Consider the following 12,177-nt stretch of genomic DNA (forward strand, 5'->3'; position numbering starts at 1 on the left):
AATCTGTATTGAAGAAGGTAATTTCCTTGATGAAATCTCAGGTTCAGAAAAAAAAATTCTCCTGTATAGCACATGAAGTACCAAATTATTGTACAGGTTGTCAAATTTGAGTGGATCAACTGTGGGAACAGTAGAACAGCTTGAACAAGAACTGAACACGATGAAAAGAAACAAATGGATTTGTTATCTATACTGATGAATGAATAATCTCAAAATTCACTAAATTGTATATATATCATATCATGGGTAATAAAATAATGATTAACTTTTGAATCAACAATAAAAATTTTAACAAGCATTCTTTCTTATTAATAACTGGCTCTAACGTACCAGTATTTATAAAGCTGTAAAAGCTACATTTCAAATCTAATCAAATACTTTATGAAAATTATCCATTTTGATCCACTTATTTAGTATAAATCTAAGGAATATTTTCATTACAAGAAAAAAAAAACCCAACATTTGGACCCCTATTTATAAGAGAAGTTCAATTAAGCATGAGACTCCTTAAGTATTCCTTCTTTTAGAATGAACCATTTTAAAGGTTTCATAATAAGGCAAAAAAAAAAAAAAAAAAAAAAAAAAAAAAAAAAAATCACAGCTGACCATGGAAAAACATGTTTGAATTTGGGAGAAAATATACTTAATTTTACTATATATTTATTAACACATTTAATTTTACATTGTCTGTTGTGCCTCTCATTTAGACTTTTTAAAAGATAACTTTTGACCTAAGAATTTATTTTTCAGAAAATTGCATAATACCTGTTAAAATCTGTATAACAGGGGAGAAAAGTAGGCTCTTTTCCCCTACTGTCAGGGAAAAACTGCTCTCCAAAATAAGTATATAATCAATCAAAATTCCTGCTCAAGAAAATAAATATAAAAGTTCCCTAACAAGTAAGTTTGGTTTTTTTTGTTGTTTTTGGGCTTAGGACATACCTTTTCACGTAAAAGAACAATGAAGACCATCTATGTTCTCAAGTTTTCCTTAAAGTGCCTACAATCTACAATAAAAGCAATCTTGATATTTTCCTAAACAGATATCTTTCCAAGACCATTCTCATCCAACCACAAGATAGCATATAAAAGGCTGATCACCAAGAGCAAATGAGAGGAGAAAAAGAAACTGAAAGAAAAAGAACTGAGTTCTTAGCCTTTACTCAAAGTATTTTAAAAATTCTGACAGAACCGAAGTTTATAAGACTTTAAAAAAATATATAAATTTTAACTATACTTGATCATGGAATTGCAGCTATAATTTCAAAAATCTAGATATACTCAAATTTGGCAAGTCTTTGAATGAAAATATCTAATCTTCCAATGTATTACTCAAAGACAGGTTCTCCCTTTAAATCTATTTCATCTGAATTAGTGAACCATTTTTTAAATATTTCAAAAAATAAATGTGGATATGTCCTCCTCCAAAAATATCAGACACATTCTCACATTTATTTTCAGTTTTCGCACTTCATTCACTTTAGGTAAATGTAAATAAGGGAAGGGAGAAGACAGAGGAAAAGAGATATCATCAGAAATATTACAGATTTTAAAAAGCATTACCTTTAGGTTTTACTCTTCATCAAAACCCTTCCTCAAAATTTACTTGCAAAATATTAGAATAAACAGATATTCTTCTCATAACAGTCAACATAAAAATCCCAAACAGGACAAATAAGTTAGGATTGGGGTGTTGGACAGGAGTTTAATTAGAAGTACTTTTTTTCTAAATTGATTTTTCTCTAAAAAGTTGAAAATATTATGCCTGTGCCAAATTATCATCATCAAAATGTTCACAATTTGAACAAAGTCATCATTTATATTTTCAATACAGTATAGTAATTCGAGCACATTTCAATTCTGAAGCTCTGTTGCTGAATATTTTGAGCACCCATAAAAAAAGTAAGTAAATATTACAGGGGGAATTTCCAAGCGACGTTAAAAAAAAGCAGGGTTACCAATACGAATAGTAGCTTTTCCTTTTCGACCACTTCCCAGAATTATAGTTCTTTTTTTCTGTTTAGTTTTGAAAAGGTCCTTTAAAGTTGGAGAACTTAACCACTTGTACTAGAAAAGAGAAGTAAAATACTACATTTCAGTGACAAGCAACTTATGAGGTTTTGGCTTCAGCCAGCAATTATAATTTTAAATAAATAAAAAATGTGTTTAACTTTCTTTTGGTGATATAATTAGCAATATAATTTTTGGCAATACTAACTGAAGGAAAAGTATAAGATTGCCTTTATGTTATTAGCCAGAAAATGGCTGACTTGTAAATGAAAAATTAATTTCACGTTGCCTTTGCTATTAAAGAATACATCAGGCAAATCCTTCTGGACAAAATAAAAAAGTACACCATACCTCTGATTTAGCACTCTTTCCATTCTGTACAGCTCTCTCAATAACTGATTTCATCAAAGAATGATCTACAAGTAAAATGACAATTAAATTACAATTTTTCCAGTGATTCTGCATGTTTTTGTTTTCAAACAAAAAACAAGCCAAATACCACTGCTGTCTCTTTTCCAGAAAGAGGGAAAATTCTTATTATTGTATTTACATACAAGTAACCTCTTTGTGTATATTTTCCTTTCCCCTGAAAAATATTTGAGGCTATTTCTACATATAAATTTCCTCCAAAGACTTTTTGTCAATAACAAGTGATGTAGATGGAAGAACAGATGAAGAGGCCTGAAAAACATTTTTTGCTTGACGTTTTTACTCCGTCATTGCTGAAATCACCTAATACACTCTAACAAACTCTAGTAGCACCTCTAGAGGATCTCAGACTCTAGGGATAAAGGGTTTCCAACAAAAATGTACTAAAGAAGACAAGAGATATGAAGTACATTCTAAATAATCTAAGCATAATCTCAAAGATCATATAAACATTATGAATTTATTGGTTAAAAAATTCACCTTTGCAACAGAATGTTAAGCTAAGACTCCCTGTAAGGAAATAGGTTCTAACTGGTCTAAAAGACAAAGGAGGAAAAGAAAAATAAAGGTTAGGGAGATACTTAGGTGTACTGAAATACTGAAAGTCAAAATATTTAATAGTATACAATCCTGATAAGGATGAACAGTTCAACTGAGTTGCAGCAAAGGGTACTTCCACCCTACTGGGCCAAACATCAAGTGGCAGACAAAACCGTAGCAAAAAATTACATAACAACATGCTAACATTATTCTTCAGTTCCAGGCCTATAATAACAAAGGACGAAAACCCATTCTGTCTTCATCACAGGAACAACCAGGAACCATTTACTTGTATAACCCATTTAATAATACAAAAATCCCCTTTAAAAAAATGTAAAAGAAGCTGAGATAGAGTAAACTTGTTAATATTTATATTCTGAACACTTTTCCTTAAGCTCTGTCAATGTTAATTAAGTAAAATAAATTTAACATACCAACTAGTGGGTTTTTTCTTATATCCAAAATCACCATAGTTGTATTTCCTTCCAGGGCTTTTAGAAGAGTTTTAGCTCCCTCATTGCTAAGTCCACACTGCTGCAGATCAAGTGCTTGAAATAAGAAAAAATATTTCAACTTACCAATTTATATATTTAACATGCAGTCATCACTCCTCATATATGGAATATCTTTTTTTATATTACTACATTTATCACTGAAATGGATCTATAATCTCATTTACATAGGTATCACAATCTATTTATGTCTACTTATCCAGTATGACTCTTACAAAAGACCTTTAAATTTACCATCACAGATCTAACTGACATATGAGGTGCCTTCTTCACTTTCTTTTTATTATCATCAACACATCATATCTGTATAAATATACAGATTATACAAAAATAATCCTCTGGAGGAGGGTGGGAAATGTGAATATTGTTTTCTTTTTTCTTTTTCTTTTTTTTTTTTGCTGAGGAAATTGGGGTTAAGTGGCTTGCCCAGGGTCACACAAGTAGGAAGTGTTAAGTGTCTGAAGCCAGATTTGAACTTAAGTCCTTCTGACTTCAGGGCCAATACTTAATATTTTCTCTATATTACACACAAGGAAACTGAGGTCCACAGAGACTAGAAGACTTGTCTAAAGTCACATAGCAAGTGTGAGAGTAGAGATTTCAAAACTGCTTCATGATTAAATCATGCTTTTTGAAGATTTTTATTTTAATTCTAACTAGTTTCCTGTTACTCAGAACATTTCTGGGTTGCTAACACTACATCTATGCACAGAGAAATGTAAACTAATTTTTAAATAAGATAAATTAAAACTATCAATGAGTTCTAAATTCCTTTCATTTTTAATGAGGTGAGGAAGAACAGAAAAGAAAATCTGTATCACATTTTCTATTAGTGCCCAGGACCAAAATTATATTGATAAACTTTCATAGTTATGGCAAAAATGCCATAGACTTACTTGTCATGTCTTTTCTGTTTCACAGGGTTGGGATATATACAGGTATTAAAAAAACTTAGTAATTCAAAATAGCTACTGAATAAGAATAGATTCAGAAAAGTAATTTAATTGTCATTTTACTTGTAGATCATTCTTTGATGAAATCAGTTGAGAGAGCTGTACAGAATGGAAAGAGTGCTAAATCAGAGGTGTGGTGTACTTTTTTATTTTGTCCAGAAGGATTTGCTGATGTATTCTTTAATAGCAAAGGCACACGTGAAATTCATTTTTCATTTACAAGTCAGCCATTTTCTGGCTAATAACATAAAGGCAATCTTATACTTTTCCTTCAGTTAGTATTGCCATAGACTAATCAATCTAATCATAACAAATTTATTGGCTTATTAGCAACAGTTAGAAGTAAAACTTTTCTACTACATCCCCTAATCATAATCTACTTGGTCTCAATAGTTAGCCAAACAAGATTCTCACAGACTCAATATTAACAAGTATTTCATTCATTCTGAAAACTAGGATATAAAAAATAAAGCTAAAATGCCTTATTCTACAATAGAACAAAGCAAAGAATTTTGTAATTAGTTATTTTCATACTTGTCATGACAGAGCAGGTCGGAGGTCACTTCTATTACACCCCCCATCCTCCCTCCCCACCCCCTACCCAAATGAATGTTTTTACCAACCTCTCAGCCACAAAGTTTCACAAAGACATTCTGCAAAAGCCTTGGCACCCTGATCACCAATAAGGATGTTGCAGTTGAGTGAGAGACGCTGCAAGCCTGCCATGCCATCCAGATCAGGGTTCCGATAGCGAAGACTTTCTGCCCACACATCCTCGTGCCTCTTTATTGCCTGGTACTTGAAAAATTTAGACAAATGAAATGTCTCTGGGGATAACCAATACTTAGATAAAAAGAAAATCACTTATAAAATGATCTATTAAATTCTAAAATTATATATGCTACCTATTGGTAAGAAATTTGAAAACAAGGTTAAATAAAATTAACATGTACAAACTGGGGCAAGCTCTTCAACTCTTGTAGGTTTTGGTTTTTTGCATATAAGATGAAGAGAGTGAAAGAGATGATCATTAAGATTTTAAAATTGCAGGATTCAATATAGTAAGACATGAACACAACTTATACCAAAGCAGATAACAGATTATTTAGACAACTGTTAAGGCAAGCTTCTTAACTTCATGCTTTAAAAATAAGCAGAGGGAAATTAAAATGACTTAAGCAAGGTCATATAAAAGCTTGCTGAGATAGAACAGGACTAAAATCCATCTCTAACTACTAGTCCAATAAACTTTCCATCACACTATGCTGCCTGCCTCCTACAATTATTTAGTCAGAAGTATTCATCATGATACATTAAAATAATAAAAAATTAAAAATTAAAAAAAAAAACAAACAAGCAAGCTTCTCAAGTGAAATTCTGTATATAAATGTAAAAGCTGTGGGAGTTATGTGTGGTTAGAATAACCAGAATTGTAGGTATCTTCCAAATAACAAAATCTAGTCACTTCTCTTTAGCAATAGCTTCATTCACTTTCTGTTTGGTTATCTAAGAAAATAAAAATTTTGATCAAGAGTCATTTTTTTAATTAAGATTAAAGTTCAAATATGAATTACCTTTAAGATATTGGCCAGATGTTCTGCTCCACGCCAAGTTAGATTACACCCTGAGAAGTTTACAGTCTTGAGGGTTACTGAGGTCTTAACACTTTGACAGATAGCTAAAAACAATAGAGAAACCAAAGACAACAGATTAGACATAAAAAGTCATTATGCACTTTTCTGAATCTATTCTTATTCAGTAGCTATTTTGAATTACTAAGTTTTTTTAATACCTGTATATATCCCAACGCTGTGAAACAGAAAAGACATGACAAGTAAGTCTATTATAATTGCAATGTTATCCTAATTTACAAAAATCACAAGTTAGCTAACTAAAAATTATACCGTTTGAGTGTTTGGAATATGCTTTTGATATACCAAGAATTTTCCTGTATTTTGAAAGCATAAATTCTCAATGTTTCTTCCTGTCTATGCTTTAATTTCTATGTAATTATTAAAACAATTTCTCCAAAAATCACATGCTGTACAATCTTTTTTCATTTGTTTCTGTTTTCAATCATTAAGAATTTATTAAATAAGAACTATATGTCTATGATTACACTGTTGTAGTCCAAGGAGGACTACAAGGAAAGCATAGACAGTTCCTGACCTCAGCAACTACATAATCTATTTGAGAAGACAATACAATGCACATTTTTAAAAAATGACAATACAAAACAAGATACAATTAAGTGCTAACTATAGAATGCAAAATAATAAAAAAGGTTAAGAGATTGGGGAGCTCAGCATAATGGTCTGTAGTGGTAGGAGTAGTTACTAGTAGTTAGCTATTCATGCTAGAAGACTTGGTCTGACTTCTGAAAAATAAGTAAGATTAGGATAGCTGGAAAAATAAATTAAAAACTCACTTTCTAAACCTCCATCTCCAATTGGACAATTTGCTAGAGATAGATGTACCAAAGATGCTGATTTATTCAATCCCTTCAAAGGGGAAAAAAAAAAAAAAAAAAATCATATCATTAAAAATACATGATTATAAAATAAAATAAAAAAACAAAATTAGTACTAAATGTTGCCATGATGAATTTTAGAAACCTTACCCTTGTTAACAATATTAAATCTCGTTCTCTTAAATATAATCCCTGAAGTTCTAGGTTCTTCAGAGTAGTAGACACACTTAAACAGCCTTTAACAGCTTTACATATTTGGATGGTCACTTCTTTGGATCTAATTGTAGGAATTCGCCTTTTAGAATAGCCTTTATACCTATCGAAAGCTAGAAAAAAATGTTTTTCAAAGTTGTTACCAAAGAAAACTTGTACCAAAGACAACCAAAAAAAGCTTATGTAGGACATTCTTTTTTCCTACATTAAGAAATGGATTCTGTGTGAAGAAGCTATCTCCCCTCTTCCAACTTTGCACATAAATACAAACATTAAACAATTACATGAGGAAAGATAAAAAGTTTAGGTAACTGTCTCTAAGAGCAGAAAATTTTAGCAAATGGTCAAGAGCTATAATATACAAGATTAATTGTATTAATCATGTTACAAATATAAAACAAAGTGTGAGATCTAAGAGAAAAGTTTGTTGTCATCTAGGGAGGTCAGAGAAGGCTTTCTTAGATGTAGTATTTGAGTAAACATTAAAGGATGAGCAGTGATTTGACAAGTAAAGAGGGAAAGTAAGGAATATAAAGGGATTGTACAAAAAAGAATGAAATTCTAAGTGTTTAGGAGTAAAGAAATTAATCCCATTTTGATGGAATGTAGACTAAAGTGAGAAAAGTTATTTCAGGTAGCATGCTACAGGCTACTTGTTTGATGCAGCTTCCTTATATCATGTATCACAATAAGCAAAAATGGATGTAAACAAGTATAAAAAGACCATAAACATTTTTTAGATGAAAATGCAATGAAATATCTTTCAGAACTATGCCTACAGGTGCTTAAAAAAAAGAAAGCAAAAAGAAAATGGGTCTCCCCTATCTTGCCCAGGCTGGAAAAAATTAGGGACATCTTAAGGACTTAATCTCATTGACACCAGAACTTTAACCTGCTCCATTTCTGTCCTTTGCTGGTTGGTCCTCCCTAGGCAACGTTGTGGCTTGCCCACTCCCAGGGGCACACCATATTCATACTAAACTTAGTGGGAATACCTGATTGGCATAGCCCACTGCAGCTCAGAACTCTGGATCTCAAGGAATCAGCCAGTCTCAGACTCCCCAGTAGCTGGGATTATAACTGTATGCCATCTCATCCAGCTGTGAGGTAAATTTTTAGAAAATAAAAGACAATTTTGACTACACAAAATTAAAAAGCTTCATTCACTAATGAAAACAGAATTAAAAGAAACTGCAGTGTGGGAAAAATATTTTCATAAATATTAATAAAAGTCTGATATCCAAAATATATGTGGAGTTAGACAAGATTTTAACACCAATAGTCATTATAGTTTTCAAATTACAAACTAGAAATGTTTCAAAACATGCCCCAAATTATTTATGAAACTAAAAATACTCTGAAGTTTCACTTCACAAGACAAATGAACAAAAATGAATAATGCTTGATATCTGTGGGAAAATACACATCGATGAATGAGTGTTAGTAGATTTCTGAAGGGTCTAAACATCCTAGATTTCAATTTGGGACTATTTAAAATAGTGATTAAACCATTATTGGGTATGTAATCCAAAGATACAAACAAAAACCAAGGTTTGGAATATAACCAAAACATTCATGACAGTGCTCTTCGTGGTAGCAAAGAATTAGGAACAAAGTGGGTATTAATGATTGGAGAATGGCCAAAATAAATTGCATGTGAATTTTATAGATTACTGGATAGTAAGAAAAGAAAGATAACAAGAATTCAGAGCAATGGCGGAAGATATGTATGAAGTGGAGCAGAAAAAAACAACTAGAACCAAAAAGAAAAATACATACAAGGAATACAATATGAATGAAAAGCAGAGTCACAATTCTAGGGTAATGAAACACATCCTTAACCCTTACTGGGAGAAGAAAGCTAACAGGACAGAATATCATCTATGCTATCAGAAGTCATTGAATTGGAAACGTCAACTAAGTGGTTCTTCTTTGTCCCCAGGGAGAATTCCAGAATCTGGAGAAATGAGTTGAAATGACAAAGGAAAAATGTATCAATGAAGTTGATTTTTCAAAAGCAAAGATAAAATGATGGGGTTGGACTAGACAATCACTCAAGTCCATTCCCACACTATATCTATGAGCCAATGAATATCCTCTCAGTAATTTTAGTAATAACAAGTAACATTTATTAACTGCTTACTATGTGTTGGACACTGTACTAAATACTTTACAAGTATCTCATTTAACCCTCACAACCTTATGAAGCAGGTCTCATTATTATCTTCAATTTAAAGATGAGGAAAGGAAAGCAGACAGGGATTAGGGGACTTGACTTGGATCACACTGATAGATCTAAACTCAATCCTGATTCCAGGCCAGAACTCTTAACTACTGTACCACCTTATTTCCTTTGACACCTTAGTACAAGTACTAAGCATATAGCACTAAACTATATTAAAATAACTTATAGGGAACATTACATATTACTATTATTCCACTTATTAAATTACTTTTGAATCCCTAAGTAGCAAACAAGAGGTGTTAGAAAGTTAGAAAATAGTTTTGTGCAAAGCTATTTGATGATACCATGTAGCAAAGTAAGTACACGATAAATGCCACATACAAAATGATGAATTAAGGCTAAAGTAGAAAACAGTTCAATGATATGCAGTTCACTATAATGAAAAGAATAATGGATTTGTAATTAACCGATCTGGATTGGAAAGCATAGTGCCTGGTACATGCATGTGCTTATGAATGGCAACTGTCTGAATGCCAACTCTGCTCCTACAATTATTTTCCTAGTAAAATTTTGCCACAGGAAAATGCTTCTTTAAATTTACTTCGAGAAAACTAATGAAGAATATTCTACTTTCCTCACATCTTAAATCTACCCTATGGGGCACAGTTATTACAGTTAAAGCCTACCTACCAATGAAAATGTAATTTCCCAATTGCTTAAAATTTCACACATTCTCTTCTTGTGAACCCAACGGCAGCCTAAAGATTTACGTAGCATTTCAGTTCTGAACCACAAACCTGAATCTCCAAAACCTGGTTGATATGAACTCCTGATGGCAACAGAGGGCAAGTTTTTATTTATCCTAAGAGCGCTTAGCAAAGGTGCCCAGTCCAGGAGCTTGAGGCGGTCTGCATTGAAATCGAGCACCCCCAGCCTCAGGTTGGCTCTCACAACAGGCAGAGGTATAGAATCTTGAAGTGCACAAAGATATTCATAGTGAGAAAAGAAATCTGCAGCACTCTCTCTCCGGAGCTTCACTGAGTCGATCATTTTCTGGCCACCAGTTGAAACCCACCCTGACCCCTGGGAAGGGAAAAAAAAGTAGAGATTTACTCCCAGTAGGAACTGGAATTAGAATAATCACCACTCATTTTAGAAGGGTATATGTATGATGTTTGGATTTTTTTTTTTCCTGAGGGTGGAATGTTGGGGGTCTTTTTGAATATAATGGGAAAAGTGGGAAGAATGGCCTTATTAAACTTTTCCTGGTGACTACTGTATTCTACCTTCTACAATTCCTAATAATAGAGAAATTCTGAGAAAGGGTAGGAATCGGGAGAAGGGACTGTTTCCAAGATGCTAGCATAGCAATTGAAATTAACCTTCACACCTCTGGCCTGTGTGGTCTGTGTAAACTCTCCTTTACACCGAAATTGTTGTTTTTTCAGTTTTTTTCCACTTTTTCCAGCATCCCATTTGGGGTTTTCTTGGCAAACATCTCAGATGAGGAAACAGAGCCAAAAAAGGGTTAAATTAAGTGTCTTGTCACTTGTTACAGCTAATAAGGTCTGAAGCCAGATTTGAATTTAGGAAGTGTTCCTGACTCCAAACCTGGCACTCTATGCCAGTTAGCTGCCCTTTTATACTGAAAAGCAGATTAAAAAAAAAAAAAATGTGAGAAGGGATTATTTGAAGAATATTAGGACAGCTGTTGGATTCAGCCCCCTCCACCACACCTCTGGCTGATGCTCTGTTTAGGATGAACCTCCTTGCATAAAAAATCAGATTTTGTAAAAAGATGTACTGGGGGAGGGGTTGTAGGATGCTAGAGCAATAGATGGTTGTTCGAGGCTTTATAAAAAACTCCCTTTATATCGATAAGTAGATTAAAAAAAAAAAAAAAAAGGCGATGTGGGAGATGGATGGTTACTTAAAAGGTGCTAGGATAGCAACTGAAATGAGCTCTCCCCCCTCCTCCCAGGTTTCTAGCTGTTACACTGTTTATGAACTTCCTTTGCATTTAAAAGATAAAGTTTTGAGCGTGTATGGCGGAGTGTCTCGTCTGCAGGACATTTAACGCAGTCATTAAAATCCGGTCCCCGAAGGGTCTCTGAAAGGTGGAGTGTGGTTTATTACGAGCCCCCTTTACACCGAAAAGCGGATCAAATCTCCCCACACACTAGACAAGCAGCGCGGGAAGAAGCGCGGGGCCCGCCCGCAGCCGCGGGGCCCGGCCGCAGTCCCGGGGCCCGGCCGCAGCCCCGGGGCCCGGCCGCGAGGCTCCCGCGGCCCAGGGCGGGAAGGCGCCACGATCCTGGGGGAGCTGCACTGGCCGCCGCCGCTTGGCTCCCCAGACTCCATCCAGTCCCTCACCCCGGGCCCCGCGCTCCGCGGCGTTCACCTTTTCGGCTAAAGAAAGCTGAACCCCGCTACATGTCTTTCGGTCCGGTGCTCGGCCGGGGCTCGGCCGTTAGCCGCGGGCTCATGGCACTGCCCAGGCTGGCGCCGCCCACCGCACGGCTTCAGTTTGTGGTAACCCGGGAAGATAGCGTCGAAGCCGACGACCCAGCGAGCGTCCCCACGCAGGCCCGCTACGTCAGCGCGTCGCCGCCCGCGGGGCCTCTGGGAAGGGGCGGGGCCTCTGGGAAGGGGCGGGGCCTCTGGGAAGGGGCGGGGCCTCTGGGAAGGGGCGGGGCCTCTGGGAAGGGGCGGGGCCTCTGGGAAGGGGCGGGGCCTCTGGGAAGGGGCGGGGCCGTCGTGTTCGGGTTCCGGGGGTCCTTCTGCTCTCTTCCCTCTGCCATGCTGAGAATGTGAGTCCCGAGAGCTCCCCCTCAAGTTGGGAAATCCAAAATTTAAGTTTTGAGA

The 12,177-nt window shown here is 35.2% G+C and overlaps 1 protein-coding gene across 2 annotated transcripts in view; it reads right to left on the reverse strand.

Annotated features, from left to right (window-relative positions):
• Positions 1 to 11,889, reverse strand: part of CEP78 (centrosomal protein 78) — a 36,954-nt gene extending 25,065 nt beyond the window's left edge. Inside the window, exons 1-9 of one of the 2 annotated variants that reach the window (XM_031945500.1) lie at positions 11,714 to 11,889; positions 10,110 to 10,395; positions 7,065 to 7,240; positions 6,873 to 6,945; positions 6,019 to 6,122; positions 5,068 to 5,242; positions 3,414 to 3,527; positions 2,362 to 2,426; positions 1,959 to 2,067 (exon numbers count right to left, since the gene is read on the reverse strand). In XM_031945500.1, coding sequence (XP_031801360.1) covers positions 1,959 to 2,067; positions 2,362 to 2,426; positions 3,414 to 3,527; positions 5,068 to 5,242; positions 6,019 to 6,122; positions 6,873 to 6,945; positions 7,065 to 7,240; positions 10,110 to 10,362 — 1,069 coding nt within the window. In that variant the 5' untranslated portion in view covers positions 10,363 to 10,395; positions 11,714 to 11,889. The remainder of the gene's footprint in view (positions 1 to 1,958; positions 2,068 to 2,361; positions 2,427 to 3,413; positions 3,528 to 5,067; positions 5,243 to 6,018; positions 6,123 to 6,872; positions 6,946 to 7,064; positions 7,241 to 10,109; positions 10,396 to 11,713) is intronic. The other variant, XM_031945501.1, reaches the window with a different exon arrangement.
• Between the last annotated feature and the right edge of the window lie 288 nt (positions 11,890 to 12,177).

The sequence above is a fragment of the Sarcophilus harrisii genome, chromosome 1 (assembly GCF_902635505.1).
Source record: "Sarcophilus harrisii chromosome 1, mSarHar1.11, whole genome shotgun sequence".
Taxonomy (NCBI): domain Eukaryota; kingdom Metazoa; phylum Chordata; class Mammalia; order Dasyuromorphia; family Dasyuridae; genus Sarcophilus; species Sarcophilus harrisii.